General features: G+C 40.6%; 1 protein-coding gene across 2 annotated transcripts in view; it reads left to right on the forward strand.

Moving 5' to 3' along the window:
* Positions 1 to 798: 798 nt before the first annotated feature.
* Positions 799 to 23,761, forward strand: part of VCL (vinculin) — a 65,907-nt gene continuing 42,944 nt past the window's right edge. For both annotated transcript variants that reach the window (XM_050899445.1, XM_050899446.1), the window contains exon 1: positions 799 to 1,198. In XM_050899445.1, the coding sequence (XP_050755402.1) occupies positions 1,031 to 1,198 (168 nt within the window). In that variant the 5' untranslated portion in view covers positions 799 to 1,030. The remainder of the gene's footprint in view (positions 1,199 to 23,761) is intronic.

The raw sequence follows: 23,761 nt of genomic DNA on the forward strand, positions 1-23,761 counted from the left end.
GGAAGCGGCCCCCACCACCTCCCGCCGCTTCTCCTCAGGGAGGGCGGAAGCGGTTGGGACCGCGCCCGGGGCGGGCCGGGCCGCGCCGGCTGTGGGTGCTCGGCGGAGAGGGCTGTGGGGAGAGCGCGCGTTCGTGCGCGGAGGGGGGCGTGAGGGCGGCAGCCGCCGCGGGGGGGGGGGTGGAAACAGGTCGCGCCAGCGGCATGAGGAGCGCTCCCCGCGGGAAGCCTCCCGAAACGGCGGCTAGGGACGGGGGGAGCGGGCGAGGGGCGCCACCTCCCCTCCGCCACCCCCTTTCCCACTCATGCCCAGCCACACGCACCCCACGACGCGAGCTCCGTGGCGCGGGCAGCGCCCGCCCCAGCCCAACGGACCAAACTTATGCCGCCGGGGGGGGGGGGGGGGGGCGTGGGTGGGGCGGGGCGCAGGAATCCCGCCCCCCCCTCACCCGCCGCTCCCCCGGCCACTATCCCGGCACCCTAGCTTTAATCGTCTCCTTATATGGACACCAGAATGTCTGACGTCATCTCAACGCTGGGAAACCAGCGCCCGCGCAACCAAGCTTGGTTGGGAAGGCGAGTGGTGCGGGCAAGGCGGAGGGGGAGGGAGGCTCTGGAATGTTGATGGACGCGGCATTGCGCCACTGGGAGCGGCGGCCCCGGCTCGGCCATTGGGCGAGGGCGGCCGAGGGGGCGGGGAGCCGTGGGAGGGGTAGGCTGTGGTGGTTGAAAAGCCGCCGCCTGGCTGAGGAGCGGTGCCAGTGCGGGGTGGGCGCTGCCAGGGGGAGGCAGGAGGACAGCGAGTTCGAGTCCCGCCTCCGCGAGCCTGAACCGGGAGCCGCTTCTGCGGGCTGCTGCAATCCGCCGAGGGGCGAGGGGAGGTCGGAGTGGTCGTTTGCCTTCTTCTGCTTCCTCATTTTCCTCCTTGCGGGGAGGCCGCGGCTTTCTCTGTGGGGCGCCAGCCCGCAGGGACAGAGTTTGCCAGGAGTTTGTGCGGACTTCGGGCCCCGGCCCCCCGCCCCGCCGCCGCCATGCCCGTCTTCCACACGCGCACTATCGAGAGCATCTTGGAGCCGGTGGCCCAGCAGATCTCCCACCTGGTCATCATGCACGAGGAGGGGGAGGTGGACGGCAAGGCCATTCCGGACCTCACCGCCCCCGTGTCGGCTGTGCAGGCCGCTGTCAGCAACCTGGTGCGGGTGAGTAGCGGCGGCCGGCCCGCCTCCTCCGCTCCTCCTCACGGGAGCAACTTTGGCCGCCGCGGCCAACTTCGGGGTCCCGCGGAGCCCGCCCGCCCCGGCCTGTCGCGTACAGGTGCGCTGGGCCCCCCTCCCCTGCCGGCGCCCCGTAACGGAGCGGCTTCCTCGGCGGTGCTGCCGGTGGCGAGGCTGGGGCCGGGAAGGGGTTAAGTTGGGAGGCTTTCTGGACCTCTGCGGCTCCTGTCTGGAAGCCGCCTTCGGCTGTTCCCGCCCGGGCCGGCGAAGGAGCTCGGCGAGCCGTGCTGCAGAGCAATGAGTTGTCCGCAACAGCGAGTTGTTCACCATCTTTATGACTGAAGAAGTCCGCCTTTTCCCCACCTGAGGAACAACATCACGTTAAAGTGCAGTGAAGTGCTGTAATTGTTGCTGTTTATACCTTCCTATCCACTCAGTGCGGAGAGCACCCTGAAACGTCTCACAGATGTCTCTGATATGCTGTGTGGTTTTTTGCTGTGTTGGAAACGCCTGTTTTAAGTGTATGAACTATGAAAGGCAAGACACTTACTTGGTGTGATCCTATCCTAAAAAAAAAACCCCTAAACCTCCCAGGCATTTGATAGTGATTTTTATATTGGTGAAGGCTGGCAGTTCGTTATCAGCGCAGGAGTTGAGGAGGGACAGACCTGTGGTTTCTAGACAGTTTGGAGTTGTAATTTGTTCTGTTTGTTACGTAGCCTCGAGTGTGAGTTACTGTTTGCTTGTGGAAAGCTAAAGGTGGGTGAAAATCGGCTTGAATCTCTCGACTTCTTGAAAGCAGCTATACATAGCATGTCTGTAATATCTGAGTGTTTGTAATATGGACATTTCAGTCTGAGAAGTGCAAATGACTACTAAATTTGAAATGTTTTAGTTGTATTAGTACTTTTATAACCAACTGCATCAAAAGAATAGCAAACTGTTGCAAGGCAGAGATGTCTTGTTTGATATAGAAAGCACTGCAGTGTTGCATACTCCTCTATTTCATTAAGAATTACTTGGTAATACTTACCTTGCACTTCTGTTAAGTTCATTTGCAGATACTCTGAGTTCATTTTTGAACATCAGATGTTACTTGCTCACTGAATCTTACAAAATTCTTAAGTCATTTTTGGCAAGTGATGTTCCTTGCCAGCAAACTTTACCTTAATGCAATAGCTACATACAGATAAAATATTGTGTCACTGTTAACTGATGTATTAATGCACTGAAATCATGAGGCTTATGGGTATAAGAAGCTGTGAAGATGACTAATGTATGTGATGTGTTTATCAGATTTTGGCCTGTAGTAATTGCTACTGCTAGGATAACTTACTACTTAGAGGTTTTGCAGTTTACTACAATGTAACTACAACTCTTGGTCCCCATGACTTCATGAATTTTACAGGATGTACTGTCTGGAATACTTGTGCTTCTTGCTGACTTTAGCTGAAACTCTTCTTTTTATGAAGAACAATTGGTCTGCAGCAATGAACTGATGTAATAGGTATATTGGCTGTAAGGGTGTGAAGCCTGAGTGTATGAAATACTTTTCCTTGAAAGGAAGACTTTAAGAATAATGCTTTGCCTTTCTGAGCTTAGCGTGTATCACTGGGTTGTGTGACTATCTCACCCTGCCCCTCCTTCCTCTCAAAAGAAACCTGATCTGATAAAGTAGCATTTATTAGAGAAATGCAGAAACAGAATTAGTTTCTTTCTGCAGCTTGCTAATGCCAGCTCTTCCTTCACTTTGGACTGTTTTGGAAGCCACTGGTTTTCTTTTCTTGCCTGTTAGCAAGACAGAAGGAAAGACTGTTGAATTATTTTTCTGTGTTAATTCACAAAGAGCAAACAGAAGTGGCGTAATCTGAGGTGGTATTTACAAGGAAGATGCCATGATCTGGTAGAATACAGCTTTGACTACATTAGGAAAAATACAGAATTGAAGTTCTATTTTTATATCTGGAGCTGTGTTTTCAGTGCATCATTCTGAAGTGTAAAGGTGATTTGTGAAACTGTAGTTTCACAGGAGCAGGAATATTTGTGCAGACAGGTTATTTAATTGTGAGCCTTCCGGTGGCTTCACAGCTGACAGCGAAGATGGAATTGTCAGTATAACCAAGACAGTAATGTAGCTGCTAGCTCTTTGTGTTGCTTGCTGTCTGCTCAGGGTTCTTCGTGTAGCATGAGTATCACAAAGTGTACGTGACAGAAAGTACTGACCAGCAGAGAAGTCTTTCAGTGGTAACTTGTGACACACAGCAGCACCATTCTCTTGCTTCCCAGCCTATAGTAAGGACTCTACAGTTTGGAATGTGCAATATTTAATTCATGTAGTGATTGTATCTGTAAGTAACTGCTGGTAGCAGTGTTTAAAGTGCTGAGACCCATTCTTGTGCAAGGCCTAGGAAATGTGCTGTGTGAAGAGATGGGCTAGGAAATGAGAAAATGGCTATGAGGAAGGAGCCACATGCAGTAACTTTAAAAAAGTTCATTTTGTTGACATTCCTGAGATGGAGTTAACACAATATGCTATATCCAAGATGGAACAGAGGTTGATAGATATGAGAGTCTTAAATTAAGACTATTAGATGAGTTAAAAGGGAGTCTTTGTCCTAGATAACTTGACTACAGAACTCTCTATGGGAACTTTTCCTTTAGTGTGTGTTTCCGTATTTTCTGTCAGAAATGGATGTGCTGTATTTTAAGGTTTGCCTGAAGCCACCTTAAGTTTCATGTTTTTTTAATGTAAGGTTTGCACACCCAACAAGACCTACTGTAGGGATGCTTCCTTGTCAGAACCTAATTGTAAAGTAATCCTAAGTAAGAGAAAGACCAAGTCATTGTTGAAATTAATGAAATAACTGAATTTTTACAAGTTAGTCTATTTCCCATGGTAAATACCAAAGACTTGGTATTCTGCACTTCTGTATTAGTTCCCAATATGTGACAGTTCAATTCTGCTGTGTTTTGAATATTCTGTTAGGGGATAGCTTTTGAAGAACAATACTCAAATTGGTTTGAAGTAATTTGATGAAATTTCGTAACTGTGAGATAAGGTACATTTTGCCCATGCAAAATTTTGCATGTAGAGGTAAGTGGCAGAAGCTTTTTTGCACAAAAATAACCTTTGACTGGAGCCAAGAATTTGAGGGAGAGGCTTCAGATTAGTATCACAAGATTAATAATGTACTAAATTGGTCCTTTTTTTAACTGAAGATCTTAATGTTTTTCATGGCTGATATTTGGAGTGGATGTGTGCCTCTTATGGGAGGGTTGGGGTTTGGTTTGGTATTTCTTGTACCTAAAGATGTAACACTGTAAGACAACAGAATTGGTTGCGGGGAAAAATAGTCAAGCCCAATAGGCAGGGAATAATTTGGAGCTTGCTAAATATACTATTAGTTTAGTGGGCAGTGAAATGAAATTCTGACTTCTAACTGGTCAAACTTCACTGGGAAGAAATGAACCATATTGTGGTTTTCTGATTTTTTTTTTTTTTAGTAAAACATTCATCAAACTTCTGGTCTATTTTTAAAGAGAGGGATTTCTGTCACATATGACTAATGATGATGCAGAAAACTTAAACCTATCACATACATTATATATAATAACTTCAGTTCATGGAGGAGAAATCTCTGCTTTCCCATAGTGAATTTACAGGCGTTCATGTTCAGAGTAATGTTATATTACTGCCAAACAGAGAAAGCAAATTCTACTCTGATGTTTTAACTCCATTCACTTACTGCCTTATATGGATTCTGGCTTTCTGTCAGTACAGGCATAGCCCACTCTTGTCACTTCTCTCCACTGTTTCGGACAGAACCGCTTCAGAGCGGAGTTGCTGCTGTTCTGTCAACTACCAACAGTACCATGGGTGAAGCTGCTGAGTTTGACAAATAGGGAAGTAATTCTGTGCATGAGAATTAAGGTAATAGAGGGGAACCTGAGAAGGGACTTCAGAAGTACATGTAATTTAAATACTGGAGCAGGATCAGCAACTCACGGAGATGTTGACTTTTCAGAGGCTGGGTTGTTGAACCAGGTCAATGCTCTGAAAGATCTGACCTGCCTTAGCTGAGACCAAATGCCTGACCATTACCCTGCTTTTCAGTCCTTCGTTTTGACTGAGCTTGGGCCATCTGAGGAAAGTGACACTGATGTGAAATGCCCATAATGAAAGATTAAGACACTTAGGGACACAAAGGAAGTGGCTGAGATCTTTCAGAACAGAGATCTGCTCTGGAAGGCCAGCACTTGTCTAGGTGATGATGCAGCAGCTTCTGCCTTTCCGTCCTCCATGCTATAGGTGCTGTCCTTTTGTATTTGAATCTGTATGTTTCATAAGGGTCTACATGCATCCAATTTCTATTACATAATTTTTATGGAGAAAAATTGTTCTACTCTATTAGATTGTTAACGGTCACATTTCTCAAGAATGTATTTTTGGTGGATGCTGTGACATGCCTTTATTTACCTACTGAGATTTGGAGGCTTATGGAACTATACTGACATCTTTCTGCATCTCAGTCACTAATGACAACTAGCAGGTCAGGCTAATCAACAGTAGGGATCTCTTAGCTTATAAATATCCTGTCTTGTAGTCATGGTTTATCAGATGTTTCCTTTAAGTAGAGCAGGGCCAAGCACTGTTTTTAAAAGTAAATAAATGCAGTCTAGAGTAAGATTAAGCTTAACTGGAGATTGTACTTGATGAGAACACCCTATAGCACTGGGTCAAGCAGGCAGTCATGTCAGATTTTTGTCACTTCCCAAAGTTGTGAGGTCAGTCTCTTTAAACTACCACCAGCTGAAGCCCACCCCATCTAGGCACAACTAAAACCACACAGACTATTCTCAAAACAGGTGAAACTCTATACCAGTACTTAAGCAGTGACATAAAGTTTGAAACAAACCAAACAAAAAATTTAACTGTGAAAGAGTTGCATTTAGTGTAGCTGTAGCAGCTGTCCTGTGTCATCCTAGTGGATGAAGAAGTAGTAATCACCTGAATCAATTGATATGTTCTGGGTGCATATCCATGGGCCTCTGTCAAGTGAGAAGTTGCTTGGAGTTGCAGGGCCATGCAGAAAGAGCTGTGCATTTTCCCTGGACAGGTTGTGAATTGCCTACCTGCAAACCACCAGGCTGGAAATCACCTATATAAATGCATTTGCGAAAAATGTGGCCTACCTTGAAATCCTTGTCATGATTGCGGCAGCAAAAGTCAAATACATGGCTAAACACTTAGAATGAGGAGAAATGTCTGACTGTTGTGGAGGGCGGATGGTAAAACAGCTTCCTCATCCCTAAGCTTTATTCTGGCATAGTTGACTTGCCTGTATCTCAGGGTGCACAAGAGAGGAGTGAGCTGTTGAGGACAGCTTAGTGTTTCTCTTTTTTGAGAGAAAAATTAGCTTGCAATATTTATGTTTATGTGTTTGTGTATCTTGGAAAAGGATGGAGAAGAAAGGAAAAAGGTAAGCTTTTTCCTTGCAGAATTTTCTGCACGTCACAAAAGATGGCTCTCAAAGGGTTGTAGTAACTTTCTGAATTTTTTTCTTGATGTTTGTAACTTGTCATGGGATATGTGTAGATCTGCGCCTCCCCATCTCCAGTTTATTGTATTGGAATATCTTTAAGGTCAAAGAAATGCGTTGTTACAGCAGCTTATCTGAACTCCACAGAACTAGAAAACTTAGTGACAAGTGAATGAGAGTACTAGAAGAGCCCTGGTGATCTCATGAGAGAATAAGTCTTCATTATAGGTTTCTAGGTCTTGTCTATGTGTAGTAGAAACAGGTGAATAGTGTTAGAGAGTGTTTTTTAAATAATAAAAAATTCCTTCTCTTTTGAAATAGAACATTCTACTTCAGTGTACCTGCAATTTCTTTAGGGATAACTTACCATATTGTGGGAACTGTGGCCATAAGGCCATATGCTCTGAGAAAGTGGATAAAGCCCATTAGGGTGTGTGCATGGGAGGGATAGGGAGAAGAGTGATTAATGATTAATCAGACAGAAAGCAACTTTGTAATAACAAAAGCATATCATAAACTTCTTTTTTGCTTTCATCTGTTAGGAATTATCTTTACATAAGTGATAAATCAGCTTCTGATTTGAATGGAATAATCTCTTTGTTCTGTTATGTTTGGAAACTTAATTTATACCAGTCTCTTCCATCACCTTTAAAAGGAATCTTTTGTTCTCTGTTCCTTTAAATGTGCATGGAGATGGTGAATGCCTCCATTAGTAATTACATGCAGCTTGCTTTAGGCATAAAACCTGAGAATATTATTGTGGAATGGATAACCTTAAAGTGGCAGTTGGACTAAAAAATTCCATATGCCAACAATATGGTGTATACCACTCCTGCTCTGGAAAACTTAACATATACTTTCTGCTGCATAAGTGAATTACACCAATGAGGGAGGAGTTGTTAAATCCATATTAAGGGCCAATGTTTAGCAATTTGTTCTTGTTCCTGACTTCTTGTAACTTTAGAGTGTCATGTAATTTTGCTTTGCTTTGAAACAAGAAGATATTTTTCTCCACATAGTGGTATTGGACTGTAGACCTGGAATTCCTTTTATAGAGTTTAATAAAACAATGAACCACATAAAATATGGTTCAGTATGTTTTACACTTAGAAATGTGTAACTTCAGAACATAAGTGGGGGGTTATTTTACAGGTGTCTTCCCCTTCCCAATGTAGTTGAAATTTGGATTGATGAAGCAAGTCTTCGAGAGGGCTGGGGGGGCTGGAACCAAGCAGTGGTTTTAAAGATGTGTTAGCAAACATGTGGTGTTAATGCTAGTTACTGGAAATGATGCCTGAAATCATTAACTGGTTGTCGCAAATGCTACGGTATGTTTTTGTTCCAAATCTGCTAGAATTCTTAAGTAAAAGCCAAATGACACTTTTGCCAATTACTTTTCCAAAGGAGAGAATAGGCCAGTCCTAGTCAGTCTTTGCCTTGGGTACTGCTTAATTTTGGTAGTGGCTTCACATATAGCTAAGACTAGCTTTTTATCCCTCATTCTCTGTTGTACAGCTTGTATGTGTTGTTCCTAAGCTCTTGTTTGACTGCAATGTTTTACTAAGTCTTACTGGCTTTGTATTTTTCACCTCAAATATGAAAACCAAGTATCTACTGTTAGTAATATCAATCTTCTGCTGCCATTTCTCACTCTGAAAAGCAAGTCAGACTGGCAAACTAGACCTCAAGAAACATTGCAATGTAATGTGTTTTTTCTCCTTTAGTGATACAAATTCTATTCTATCACTTGCTCAGTCAAATGCTGAGAAGCAATTCTTGATACAGAACTTGCCTCTGCAGCCATGGTTCTTAATTCCTGCAAAATGATAGCCTTCCTGGCATTTATCTTTAAACACAGCAATAAGAGCTCTTACTAAGGAGCATTGTTGTTATCTAACTTGAACAGTAAAGTATCTTTTTTTATAACTACGTAACTGTTAAAAGTGCACCCACTAAGATAATTTTAATGTTTAATTGTATAATTTCTTCCTTAATTTTTATGACAACAGGCAAGAGAGAATTAACCCTAAATAATGTCCTGTAATTGGAGTCTAAATAACAACTTGTGTTGATGCATGGAAATACAACACAGATGAGTGGTTACTGCAACTACCTGCATTTCAGAAGACACTTTGTGGATACGAGATGACTTGCTGCATGGAGAGATGAAATGATGAAATAAAGGCTGCGTCATCTTTTCAGTTACAAATATTTCACCAATAAGTATCTCCTTAAAACATGAGCCTAGCAGCTCAAAACTGAATTGGGGGAGGGAATGCTATATGCATAATATTTGGAAGTAGGTCTAGTTTGTCCCTGTAGTAATTTCAGGCCCTAGTGCATCTGTAAGAATATGAAAAACTGGATAGATAATCAGTAGAGAGGGCGAACCTTTCCTTTGTTTACTTTGCCTAATAATTCAAGTCTACTGAGGTATGACTTGTACTTGCCCCTATCCTGAGACTAAAACCAAAATTTTCAGTGAAAATATACTGAACAACTCACTTTGAAACAAAGCTCTTATTCTGAAGTAAATAATGTTCTGATGCTTCAGAATAATTATTTACATTATGAATAATGATCAATGGATAACAATACTGGCTGATGAAAGGGGAAAGAAGGAAAAACCCTCTTAAGTCCCAAAGGCTTTCCATGATTACTGAAACTGTCAGCTCAGACTCCTCGTTGATGATGATCTCTAACTCTTTCTCTCACTGAGAGAACATGTGTCGGAACAGTTTCCCAGTACCCTGACTTCATGGGTAGGGTAGGAAACTGGTGACTCGTGTCAGGGTTCTCCAGTAAAGACTGGAGAAAAGAAACAAGCTGTTCCTGTAGAAAACTATGTGTCTTGTTGCTGTTGGCTTAGAATCCTTATGAAGAGATGTTTTGTAATAAAACTGCATGACATTTTCCATCAATGGTTTCACCCACAGAATAGCAAATGTAACCTGATCTTCTTTCACAGAGGGTAAGTCTTCCTTGTGCCAAACTTTCAGTGCATCTTGGGGACCTGGGATTGCCAGAGGCAGATCTTCTCAGTAAGGACTGAGGTAAAGAAGATACTGAGTACCTCAGCCTTTTCTGTGTTGTGACCAGGCCCCCCACCTATTGAGCAGTGGACCCACATTTTACCTAGTCTTCATCTTGCTGCTTTTTTGTCCTTCATGTCCCTCACCAGATTCAACTCTAGATAGACTTTGGGATGGACCCTATCCCTACATGTTCAGATAGCTTCTCTGTATTCCTCCTGAGTCACCTGTCCATGCTTCTACCTCTTGTGTACCTACTTTTCATATCAGTTTTGTCAGGAGCATTCTGTTCATCCATGCAGGCCTCCTGCCACCTTTGCTTGACTTCCTGCTCATCAGTGTGAACCATCCTTGAGCTTGGAGGAGGTGATCCTTGAAAATCAACCGGCTGTCTGGAACTCCTCTTCTTTCTAAGACTGTATCCCATGGGATTTCTCCAAGTAGGTCCCTGAAGAGGCTAAAGTCTGTTCTGAAGCTCAGGGTCTGATTTATCTTGTTTCTTCCTTTCAGGATCCTAAATTTCACCATCTTGTGGTCACTGCAGCTAAGGTTGCACCTGACCTTTGCATTCCCAACCAGTTCTTCCTTGTTTCTAACAGTAGAGTGCCTCCTATCTTTGGCTTCTCCATCTGTATCTATCTGCTAATGAAAGATGATATTTAAAGCTTACAGTGTGTGATAGGAAAAGTACAGCATTTCTCATTGCAGTGGAGGTAAGCAATTTTTGTATAAACTGATTTTTCTGTGATGGCCTAAGGTTTGACTTGAGCAACTATCATGCTTAATCTTTGTCCTCAGGTACATATGGTGCATAAATGAAATGATGAATAACAGAACTGAGAAAAAGTACTGCTTTGGCTAGTTTTACAAGCTTTATGCTTGGATATTTTTGTGTATGCAGCTTAAAATGTTTGGGTATGCTGCAACTGTTCTGGTCTCATTGCTCTACAAATGAGTTGTGACAGTTTTCAGTCACTTGACTAGGATACAGTAAATCTTGTATGGTAATTCCAAAATTCTCTAAATTCCTTAACTGTCCTAAAAGGTACAGATTAGTTCAAGGCAGTCTCAGTTCAGGTTAGCAGTAGGCAAAGACCAAAAGCTTTGTTCTGTAGTGAATGTAAATGTAACTGCATTTGCAGTTCACAAGGATATTCAGGAGTACTTGATATTCTTCTAATGGCATTTATCCAGCAATACATTTTTTTAAGGTAGGTGATAGAAAAGATTGCTTTTTGTCTTGTCTTTTTAATGGGTACACTGGCAGTACCAGACTCTGTTCTTTTCAATGTTTATCTTCTCTTTGTGGGAATAGTAAAGTATTAAACTTGAACTGCATTTTAGTAGCTGAGTCTTTGTGTGAACTACAGAGACAAGCCTGTCCATCCTTAAATGCTGAAGAGTGCACAAGAAAATAGCTATAGAAATTAATTTCTTAAACAGGTATAGTCACAGAAGTGCCAAAGTAGCAGTATGGGAAATGGCAGTTACTTTTGTAACCCCTGAATTGATGAGGAGCACTCTGGCCTGTACGGGATAAGTCACAACTGTCACCTTAGCTAAGTCATCGTGTGACTGCAAACAGTAATGATTATTCTCTTCCATCTTTTTTTTTAAATTCTCATCAAATAGCTGCTATATAATGTAAGGAGCAGGTGCATCAAAATGGTAAGCTTATTAAAGGCTGAGCCAGGAAAGTCCGTATCAACTTCTTTGACCATTCTAGTCATTCAGCCATTTCCTGGGTATCAGCTCTTCAGTTGCAGAAGAGTCTGAAGACTCCTCCTGTCAAGCAGGGAAGCTATTAAAAGCTGTCATCTGGAACTTCAGTTACTCAGAGTTGCTTCCTCTGCTGTCTTCAAACCTTTTCCTGAGTTTGGAAGAGGCTGCATATTGCAACTGTTTTTGAGGAGGGAAGCATTAATAAAACTTTCTTTTCTTATGCAGGCCTTGTTTTTGTTTGCCTGCACAAATACTTCCTTGGAAGGAGCAGAAATAGACTTCAACCAGACTGATAGTCAGTACATGTGAGAGCAAGATAACTTGTAAGTTGCAAGAGTTTTTGGGTGGATTTGGTTCCTGGTGACCACAAATTTGGTTACACTTTGAATGAATGGACTTATGAGTAAAATACCTGTCTGTGCATAGGCAACAAATGGTTAAACTGTTAATCTCAAAATGGGATATAGTAGTACATAATTGAATGAAACAATTAGTGCTAAGGTTTAGCTGTATGCAAGCTGGCATGTTCAGCCTTCCTATTTAAACGCTATGGAAACCTTGTCCATTGCTAACATACATTCATGTAGTCATCTAAACTTGCTTAGGAGAGGTTTTTAATACTGAAGTGTGTGATGTACTGAATGTTTATCTTAAGAGTTAACACTTAAAAAAAAAAATGCTGCTTCAAGCATCCAGTTGGAAGTTACTGGGAAGGTTTCTTGCTTTGGTGTGTCTGTTTGCTTTTAAAAATATTTTTTTTAAATTTTGCTCAAGATTGATCTCAAAAGATGTTTCCCATTTCAGCCTCTGAATGTGTATACAGGTGTATAAATATCCTTCAGCTAAGTCTTCAAAAGCTGATCACAAAAACCACTCAGTACTTGAAAGAAAACTTATTCTCAAGTGTAAAAACACTTTCTTACATTACTGCATAACTCTTAAGGGGTTTTAGGTGAGAGAACAAGTTAGTAAACTGACTAGTGTTTGGACTACACTAAAAAGCACTTTCACAAGTCTAGCTGTCTTTGCAGCTTTTACAGCATAATAGTTGTGCTGAATAACAGAGATAAACAAATGGAGTTTCTCTCAGACTCCATAGTAGCAAAAAGTCACTTTTTATTTAGCTTGCCCTGATACAATGACGAAAAAACTGCATTGTGAAGGGCTAGTAACTGCCAAACTGCTGACCTAACTGTAGTAACTGAAGAAGTGCTGCTTGATTCTTTGCCACACTTACAAAATGTTCCCTTTTTCTCAAAAAATCAAGGAGTGGGGAGTGAGAACCTCAGTAAATTTTAGGTAGGCTTCAGCTTGACTTCCCTCTTTCTCTGAAGCGGGGGGAAGGTAATAGTGTGGCATTTCTTTTATTTCTCTTAAGTTAATGGTGGAGAAAACCTGCATTCCTTAGCTCTCTGACTAGGCTCCACTGGCACTTGAGCTGTCAGACCAGCTGAGACCACCTCACCCCCTGTCCAGCAGGAAGGAATGTATTTTTCTGTTTGTATGATTTTTTTCTCTTCCCAGCTTCACATCAGTGATTATCATAGTTCAAAGCTATAGAATATAAAGTGTTTTATCGCTCAATTGCAAGCTAATTTCTAGCATAACAATTTTGCTCTGGTATTTTTTTGAGGGGGGGGGCAGATGGAATCTCTGACCTGCTCTCCAATTACTCAGGATAGTGAAATGCTAAAGACTTTGCAACCCTGAAGCAGTTACTAACTGCTACAAAGAGTTGTTCCTTAGCCTTTGTGTCAGATTTTTACATACTTGTCTTGCACTTTTTTCCTTGCAAAGAGCAAACTTTTCCTGTACATGGCTTAGTTTTAAATGTTTTGGTGATGCTGTAACTAACCTTGTTACTGTGTGGCAATGGAGGAAGTAAGCTGTGAAGGGGGTTGTAAACTTGATGGGTCTAGCTTCTACTTTCACAGTTGAGTGTAATTCCTTTCTTCAGACAGGTTTTCCAGTTAGCTTGTTAGCTGGCCCAAAAACTTGTATTTCTGTTTAATATAGTATAATGGTTGCTTAGAAGAGTGGTTCTCTTCTGTTCCATTGCTTTTAAATTTGGAGCAACTTCCTCAAATATGACAAAGCATTGTTGGGAACAAGTGTAGCTTCCTGTTACAGGAGATGCTTTTAGTCAGATTTGCAGCAATACTGCTGTTTCTCTTTTCAACCACAGTCTTGTAGCCGATAAAGGAACTTTGTCTCTAAATGTTTACCTTACAAAGATTTAAAGGATTTTTCATTAATTTCTATTAAACTTCTAAAAGGATTTTAACAGTTAGAAATGGTACCTATAACTTCGCAAAGTGGTAGCAATTATATACTGTCAAGTGTTGGTGGCACTTTAATATCCTTTTTCTAATGCAGAGTTGATTTGTCAACATTCTTCTAATGTGACAGAGCAATGGTCTGCTGTTACATGTGAACTGGATAATCTGTATCTGTACAGTGCCTGGCACAATGGAGCTCTAAAATGCTAACAAATTACAGTGAAACTCTGTTGTTTTAAAGAAGTTGAAGTTTCTGATGTCTCTTTATGATTCAGTGTCAAATTTCAAGATTAATTTAAGACAAGTTTATAGGGGCTTTAGTTCTCTACAACTTCAGACTAATAGTGACTGGGATTATTCCTTTTGTAGGCAAGAGTTGAAACCAGGCTTTGGCCAGCTTTGCCCATCATGGGAACTTAACAAAATAAGTGGTTTTAGCCTAGATATTTGTATGTACAGGACTGTAACCTTCAAGTTGCTTGCACAACCTAGTTTCCCCCCTTTGTTTCAATTGAGGATAGTAGTAACTTCACGTTACAGAGCTACACTGAGAAAGTCTGTCCATCCCATCAGGCATGTTCAGATGCTACTGCCTACAGTAATGGGGCCAAACAAATCCATTGATACAAAGAAAAGTTCTACAGATTTCAATATTATGTGAACTAAGGTTTCCAGTAGGGACTGCAAGAGTAATGAGTAAGGCTTTCATAATGCTTTAATTGGGTGAACATGGAGAAGTATAGTGTAATGTATATTAATGTTAGTCCAAAGCACTGTTTTAGAAGTAGGCTGGCTCCAGCACTCTTTTGGGTGGAAATAGGTTTTAATGACTGAATGTAGACTGTAAAAGTGGCTAAGAGTAGATTCTGCTCTAGATGGCATGGAAGACAATTGTTCTGAGTGAGAAATTAGATCTGTAGAATGAATTAAATGATAAAAACTCTCAAAGGAATCACTGACAACTAGGAATTAGATTACTCTTACTGGTTATGTCATCCTGTAGTAGAAGATTCTGACTACATTGGTAACATCTGCTGCTATGCCATAGTTTATTAGCCTTTACCATGAAAAACACTTAATCTCTTCAAAGAATAATTTTCTTTTTCAGTGTGAGTCAAGAAATAAATAGCAAATGCTATTGAAAGTAGTTGTTTAAAGCTTTTTTGGATGTGAAAAGTAGTTTGTTACTTGACCACGTAGTAAGCTTAAGTTTTATTAAAAACTAATTTTAACAGCTAAGTAAGTCTTCGTCTAACTCAGAACTAATGCCAGATCAGACATTTCTTTGTTTGATTTTTAATATCCTCTATCAGCTAGTTATACTGAGTGGCTGCTTTGTAATAGTTTGCAGATTCTTCATGATGGCTCTGCACATAAGTGGGTCGTCTTCTACATGCTGAATTACTTGCAGAGCTGGTATAAGTGGTCACGAGCATTGAAGGCAAAATCAAGCTGGAAAATAATCACATAATATCAAGTTTCTGACACACTTAAGTTTTTAATGGTGCTGTAAATGAGCACTATCCCTTGGAAAACAGCCCACCATTTCTAGTCCTTATTCTATTTAATGTAACTAGATATTGTTGTAGCTAATTAAAACATCATTTAACATGTGAGCAATGATTTACACCATTAACTTACTGTACACTTGAATTAACTGTTAGTCAAGTAAAATGAGACTCTTATGAAAGACAAATTGTCCAATATGCTACAGAAGGTGGTTAATCACTATAAAATACCATGTTAGTACATAGTTTGCTGGTGAAGAAACACTTACTGTGGCAGGGCTTATGCCAAAAGATGAATGCTGCAAGCTTCTGTTGCTTCAACCATATATTAGTGAGCACATGAAGATATTTTTAATATAGTATTAAAAACTCAGTGAAAAATATTACTTTATCGATAAAGGTAATTTTAGATGAGTGTTTCCCTTGAGGGAAACACTAGGATTAAACAAAGTCAACGAGGGACAGAACTTAGTCTAGTTCCTGCATTTGCAGGTTGACTTAAGTAAATAGATTAAGGTAGCATCTCTTATGTATTCCTTCTCTGCCTCAGTACATTATTTAGCACTAAACCCATTTAGTTTTTGTAACCCATCAAGGTAATGGAAACAGATACTTGCTTGACAAGGCTGCAGATAAATAAGCCAGCACAGATGACAGGCAGATGAGAACAAGTTCAGTAACTTGGAACAGTGTCATGGGAAGAGGTGGGGGGAATTGTCGTAAGAATTTCAGAATTGCTTAGAATGAAGGGTAGTCTCGTGACAGTGGCTTTGGCAAAATAGTTACAGTTAGAACATGCTAAAAAGCAATGTCATGTAAATGGTGGGGTGGTGAGTATTCTTCCGTTTGTCTATTGATAAATGCATTGCCCCTATCAGATGCTAAAAGTGAGTCTTTATTCTGATTTGTTGTGTCTTAAAATCAGTGATGATTGGTATTCTTTCTCCCCCTGCTATGAGAGGTGTTCAAAACTGCTTTTTCTTTCTCATGCTTATAAATCTTGTCTTCCTGCAGGAAACTGTTGCTGTCTTGAACTTAGAAAAAAAATTCTGTTACTCTGGAACAGCTGATGCTCTAGGAGGGAGCTCATAAAGGAAGCAGTGCTGCCCTTTCTTTCTGTGGAAGAGGGAAAATCAGTGTTGAACAGTCTGGTATTCAGAAGTCAGTACAAGTTTGCATATAACAAATACAAGATCCTAAAATCAGTGCCTGGTAGCCAACCTACGTTTTCAGTTGTGGTATATTAAAATGCCTCATGTAATTAACAATACTTGTCAAATTAGCAGTCTTTTCAAAAATGCGTTATAAAAAGTAGCAACAAATTTAGTAGTTAACTAAATATCAAAGTGAAATTAAGGTATTTATAGTGGACGACTGCCTTGCACCTGATTTAGTCAGACATCTTAAACTTGAGAGGAAGAAACTTCTCTACTGTTCTGCATCTGAAACTTGCTCAAGAAGTAACAGAATACATATTAATTTGTCTTTTCTTCAGCTCCTTGAATATTTTCTGTGCCAACACATGGATAAGTGAAATACTAACTTAATATTGTTACAGAGACCACCCCTAACTTAGTTTGTCCTTCTGATGAAGGAAAAACCAGCCTGGGCAGAAAGTCTGTTACTGCTGATGTGAAGCTATAGCTTGGGTTGGTTTAGAGACTGTCTGTGCAGTACAATATTTATCTATATTGGAAACACAGAATCTCACAGGCTAATCTGCTGTATCTGGAAAGAAATGTTTCTTCCACTTGATATGATCTATGAACTTCCTATGGTGAGGCTTTTTATTATTACTTTGTTACCAACAGAGCCAAAAAGCCTTAATCTTAACTAAACTTTCTAGATATTTGACTTAACACTTGGAAGGCTGGGGGGACAGCATGCATCTCAATTACTGGGGTGTGGGGGAGATCCTCATCAATCAAAATTCTCTCCAAGATGCAGATATTAGCAGATTGTCAAAGATGATGCAAACCTACCAGTAGCATCATGGTGTTTGGTTGCTTGCTTTTCAGACAAGCATCTGAATAATGAGAGAATTTAGCTCTATATCACGTGTTATCTTTTAGTACAGTACTAATCTGTGTATACATCAGCAGCAGGATTTATGTTGAAGTGCTCTGAAACTTAGTGGTGATTCACAGGTCTAGGTACATGGAAATGAATGGGAAGAGCTTTTGGAGTCTGCATGCTGTTTGGTATGAGGCACTTTCCTTAGACTTCCTTGTAAAGTATAAGTAGCTAGTTGCAGCTGTTAGTCTTATTTGTAGAGGGCAATTGCTGTATCTTACTTTTCCAGGTGAGTTTTGTATAGGCTCAAAGGTCAAAGCTGACTTATGTTATTTGACTGAAGTGGACTTATAATGTATCAAAGTAGTTTTAACTCGGAGGTACTGGTTTAGAAGAAGAAACTCTTCTCTTGATAGAAGAACTAATTTCCAGATTATAATAGTTCTGTAAAAAGTCTCACATAATCAGTATGTGCTTTTGTTTCCTTTAAGTTGTGCATCCTATAATTAGCTAAACCATCCGAGCCTCAGCTTTGTACTGGTAACAGAGTTAGTAGACATTAGCAGCATGAATAAAAGTCTTTTGGTACCCAAATGATGTCACTTTCTAGTTTCCATATGGTTCTTGTTTCATAATTATATATTTTACTTGAACAGCAGGATTTCCTTAGCCTGAAGCCAATTGAATTTGTCTTAATTGCCAGTGTAGACAGGTAGATCAGTTTGCTGCTATTAGGGACCAGATGGCTGGAGTGTTCTAATTTACTTGACATATTGCCAGGCGACTTTGAAATTGTACCTTGTTATGCCTGGAATGCAGTCTCCAGGGTAATAATGAAAAAACCAGAGGCCAGTATACAGCTTCCATATTAGCTGACAGGCAAGGTGGGTAGGCTCTGATTCAGCAGTCTCCTTAGGTTCATGCCTGGCTTGAAGAAAAAGTGGTCTTGTTGACTGATGTCACTGGTAGTATATGGCATTGTTCATTTGGTGTAAACTAGAAGCAGGAAGAGAATGCAGCTGTATATTTCTCTGGACTTATTTTTTCAGTCTAATTGCATTGGCCTATTCCCCTACAGAGAAGTAGAAAAACTTAAAGCTTCTTAAACCAGTGTTAGACTCACTTTGTGAGTGGCTTGTGAAATTTAGATGGGACCAAGAAATTTCATGATGTACCCCAAAGCTGTTTGACTTGCATCTGGCAAAGCTTTATGCTTTGCTGCTATGCCAGGATGTAGGCAATTCTGTTTTGCTAACATTTACCACCTGGATTATGGCAGCTAAGGGTCAGGCCATGATAACTGCATTCACTCCAACAGCTGTATTTCTAAAAGAGCTGAGGGAAATAGCTTGAAATACCAACAACAGGATCTACTTGATACTGTAAATAAAGACAGAACACAGGTTGCAATGAAAATACTGACTGTGAACAATGAAGGTGAACAGCTAAGTCCTGTTTTGCTTCTCTTTTGCTGCCAGAGCTCCTTCCCAAAAGCTTTCTGTGTAATTTGGCTCCAATGACTGGTTTCACAAAGGGAAAACTGAACAATTGTGAAGTAGTTATTGAGCCCTTGCCACTTTTGAACCCACTGAGACAAACTGTCTGTGAACTCAGTTTGAGATAAGGGACCTGCTTTCTAGGCCTTCAATGGACAAGCCTTGTGGGGAGGGGTGAACCCTGTGAAAGGTATAGGATACACAACTGGATACCATTAATTTCAGTCATCATTTTCCTTATATTGCCATGTGTGAGTAAGACCCCTCAGTACGTAACCTGAATTCAAAATACTTTCATGAAGATTTAATTCTGTCTGCCCATGTTGTATTTTTTTAGTCTGGACTGAAATGTACATCATCTATGCCAGCAAAGATGAGGCATAAACTTGTTGTAACTTTGGCTTGCTTCTAGCTCTGCTTGGTGGATTGTTCATAGTCTTGAAGTCTACGCCAGTTTTGCTTTCTTAAAAAGTGGGGTGGGGGGAAAGGACTGGCAACTATGTTTTGAGATGGATTCTAGACATGGATACACAATGTAGAAACTGCTGTCATTGTAGAGTTATTAACAAATACTTAAGTTTATTTTTTCAGGACAGACATCTAAAGAAATTGAGAAAAGTTGCAGAGAGCTTCATGGAACTGCACTGATGTATAACACTTTCAATGTGAGATTTAACACTGCCATTGTCATGTCACTATTCTTCCTGGAAGCTTGCAAAACATGCAAGAATGCATAAACCACCAACTGGATTTTAATGTGAGATGGCTTTTGGTAAAGTTGCTTTTACAGCGTACAGACTAGATCACTTTGGTACTTGGATTTGTAAAGCAAAACTCATACTGTAGCTTATTTCTTGGGAGAAACATGGGGTTCTGTTAGTGTTACAGCCAGGGCTGTATGTGTTCACTGGATGATGATGCAGGAATATTTCTAGGCTCCTTGCTAAAATGGCAGGTGTTTTAGATTAGCTTCTGGAACACTGCAAGAACTAATTCTTCTAAGGTCGTCTGTCTTTTTAACTGGGGAAATTCTATAAGCTGCAAGGAAAACTTCACTTCCAGCATTTGGCAAATTGTCAAATTGGTATTGTTGATACAGGCATTCAGAAGAATCTTTGTTTAACAAAAACAAAACCACCCCCAAACAATAAACTTAGGACTCTAATCTGAAATATTTGTGTGTTTTATTCTATATGATTGTTGTGGTTTAACCCCAGCCAGCAACTAAGCACCACACAGCTGCCTCCCTCTCCTCCCTCCCAGTGGGATGGGGAGGAAAAAAAGGTAAAACTCGTGGGTTGAGATAAGAACAGCTTAATAACTAAAGTAAAATAAAATACACTACTAACTAAGAATAATGGTAATTGTAATGAAAAGGAGTATAACAAAAGAAATAACACCAAAGAAAAGACAAGTGATGCACAATGCAAATGCTCACCACTCACTGACCCATGCCAGAGCAGCGATCCGCCCCTCCTGGCCAACTCCCCCCAGTTTATATACTGAGCATGATGTTCTATGGTATGGCGTAGCCCTTTGGCTAGTTCGGGTCAGCTGCCCTGGCTCTGCTCCCTCCCAGCTTCTTGCACACCTGCTTGCTGGCAGAGCATGGAAAAAAAATCCTTGGCTTAAGATAAGTGCTACTTAACACACTGATGTTTTAGTTGTTGCTATCAACATTATTCTCACACTAAATCCAAAACACAGCACTGTACCAGCTACTAAGAACAGAGTTAACTCTGTCCCAGCTGAAACCAGGACAATGATACATGCAGTTTGTACTTTCAAAGTTCTAGAAGTTAAGAGATCTAGATATTACTGGGTGTTTGTGGTGTCTTTGTTTAAACAAACTCTTAGAGAATTAGAGGCTGAAACTATTTCCCCTTCTCACTGAACAGCTGTTCTTTGCTATATCCAGCAGGCTAAGAAGATGGGGAAAGGGACCTTGTGGGGTGCATATGTCTTGTCTTTCGTGCAGTAGAAGCAGACATGACAAAAAGCTGCAAAACTGGTTATACAGAAAAACCTCAGCCTGATCAGAAAGTTTTCCTCTTGCTTTTCCATGGAGAAAATACTCCCCAGCAGGAAGCTTAAAACATACTGATCTTCTACTCATCAGTGGCAGATAAGAGTGTGTAAGACCTACAAGCAAGGTTAAAAGCCAAAAGCAGCAGGAAATCTCAGTCTCCCCCTAGTTCTTCTAGCTGCATTCCTGGAAGGCTTTTCAGTGGCCATGTATGCCCTCTGACTTGTGTGTGTCCCATTTCCTTTAAATTTCTAGACTTGTGTGCCTGTTGTTGAGTAGCAGGGAAACAGCTCATTCTTTATTAAACTGATTTGCCTCTATGTCCCAAAGAGTATGGAAATTAATATGGATGGGTAGAAGTTGTAAATATGAAACTGTCTTAGTAAGTTCTGCTTCAGAGCTTCCTTTACCTCTGTGCTGCTCTGGGCAGGTACAGTGTTCAAGAAGTTATGGTCTCTTTACTGTGTTAACCGGTGCAGTTTCTTTGGAATCATGAGTAATGGCCACTTCAGTATTACTTAAAAGCAGAAGCTTCTACTCTATGGAGACTTTTGGTTCTCACTTAGGGAAAGATTTTTCTTAGGAGGTAAGAATATCTGAAACCCAGGTAGGAATCCTGTTTTTTCCACATGTATACTGTTGGATAGAAATAAAATGCAGAACAATTATCTGGGAAACCTGTATTAGCATGAAGCTCGACAAGCCTTCTGTCTGAAATAGGGAATGTGTAGATATTACATCTTAAGGGGAAAAAAAAAAATCTTCATTCACTTGATAGTGGAGTATGGAGAAGGTAGAGTTGAGTGAATCTCTACCTTGTATTACACTGCAGTGTGTCTGAAAATTGCTTAGGCCATGTAAAATTCAGTCTGAAGAAGCCGGATCTTATTAAAACAAAAAGAGATAAAACAAAAAAATCCCCCTAACCACAAAGCTAAAAAGGAAAACCCACAAAACTCTTTCGGGGATGTGTATTTTTAGTCATGAATGTGGCTTCATGTTTTGAGACTTTGCCTGTTAAATGGTACGTGGAGTACGTTTGTTCTTTACATGCCATCTCTCCACCTTGGCTACAAATGCTGAGAGCAACTTCTGGAAAGGTTAATCAATAGCTATGTAAATATGAAATGCTTTCCTTTGAGCTACAAGGTTTTATATTTAAGCAGATTCAGTGGGTATGTGCTGTATCGGTGCTGAAAATACAGTAAAACGTCACTTCTAAAAGGTAGGGGACCTCTTTAATTGAGGCCTCATGGGAACTGCCTGAAATCTTGTCCTGTCTGTGTGCTATATAGTGCTGAGGATATTGGAGGAATAAGTATTTCTGCTTTGTGATGGACTTGGGAGAGAAATGTCTTTTGGAGTTTAGGACAGTTTTGAGGTGAAAACTCCCCACACAATGAAAATGGGAGTTGACTCATATCCTATATGTTACTTTCATTTGAAGACAAAAGATCCTAGCTAGCCATAGCAAAGAATGTCCATATATATGTGTATGTATAAACATATTAAGTGTGTATATATCTATCTATAATTAGCTGATAATGCTTCTTTGACTAGTGAACCTAGATATATCCTCTTACAGAAGAGACTTATGCTTTCCAGACTGAATGAAGAAATGCTTTTTGTATGGTATAAGAAAACTAGAAGTAACTTACATCAAGCATCAAGTGTATTGTAACTTGAGCAGAAGTTGTTTCTTGGTTGCTCCTGCGAGACTGTTCAATATAAAATACTAATAATGATTGTTAGACTGACCTTCAAATTGAAGCCCCCCCATCGTAAACTTTATTTTTCATGCATTCTTTAAAAACTGTATATCCTCAGAAATATTTGTTAAATATACTGAACTATATGCAGATTGGTACAGCTGCAAGAGAAATCTTGAAGGCATGGTTCTTTGGAAATAAAGTATTACTCTTCATTTTCACCTGGTGACAGCCTTCTGTCTGAACAATGTGTAATCCAAAGTTTATGCAAGTTACTCCTTTTCTGTGTCATCTTTATCATGCACGTGTGCATACAAACATGTGAGAACTATAATGTGTTTCATGAGTGCAATGGAAATAATCAGAACAAAGCAGGCATACTCTCTGGTGGGTCGTGTAATCCTGTCCCAAGAAGTGGGACATGAGATACACTTATAATTGTGCTCCTGAGGCATTGCCATGAAGTAGGAGTCAAAGCAACACTGCAGTGCTGTGCACTAGGAGGGAGCATGGCTGTTAGTGAGCCTACGATGAACATAAGAGGCAGAAACCTATCATAAAATTGAAGACATTTAACCTCCTCTCTGCTCTTCCCTTCATTACTTATAAATATCTATGTGGCTACTTGTGAGTCTAGTGCTAATAGATTAAAAAAAAAAAAGTAGGCTAGGCTGACTCTGTGTTTGAACCAAACAAAATACTAGGGCCAACGTATGTCCGTAAAGCCCCTGTGAAAAGGACCAGACTAGGGAGACACAGTTTTTGGCAAGCAGCCTAAATTTGCAAGGAAATAGTGCTCCTGGAAGGCTGTACAGCATTAGAATTGGCAAGTGCTGTGCATACTGGCACACTATAACTTCTGTCAAAAACCAGCAGATCTTTAAACACCAGCTGATCAGGGATTTTCAGGGCTATCTTGTCTAGCTTGAGCAGGCCTGGCAGCTCTTAACACAAACTAGTAGTGTCTGGGTTAAAGACCTTATGCTTTGTGATGCCTTTCTGAATAGCTTATTCAGCTGGAAAATACAGTGAACAAAGGAGCTGGAAATATTTTGTCAAGTTGGTGATCTCACAGTTCAGAGAGCCAGCTACCAATTATAAAGACTTCTATTGTATAATACAAGAGCTAGCGTATAGAAAACTCCAGATCTTACTCTCTCTCTTTCTTTATTAGCTTCTGCATAATTATTTTTGCCTAAAGGATGGTGTGGATGTGGGGTCTG

The sequence above is a fragment of the Gymnogyps californianus genome, chromosome 6 (assembly GCF_018139145.2).
Source record: "Gymnogyps californianus isolate 813 chromosome 6, ASM1813914v2, whole genome shotgun sequence".
NCBI lineage: Eukaryota > Metazoa > Chordata > Aves > Accipitriformes > Cathartidae > Gymnogyps > Gymnogyps californianus.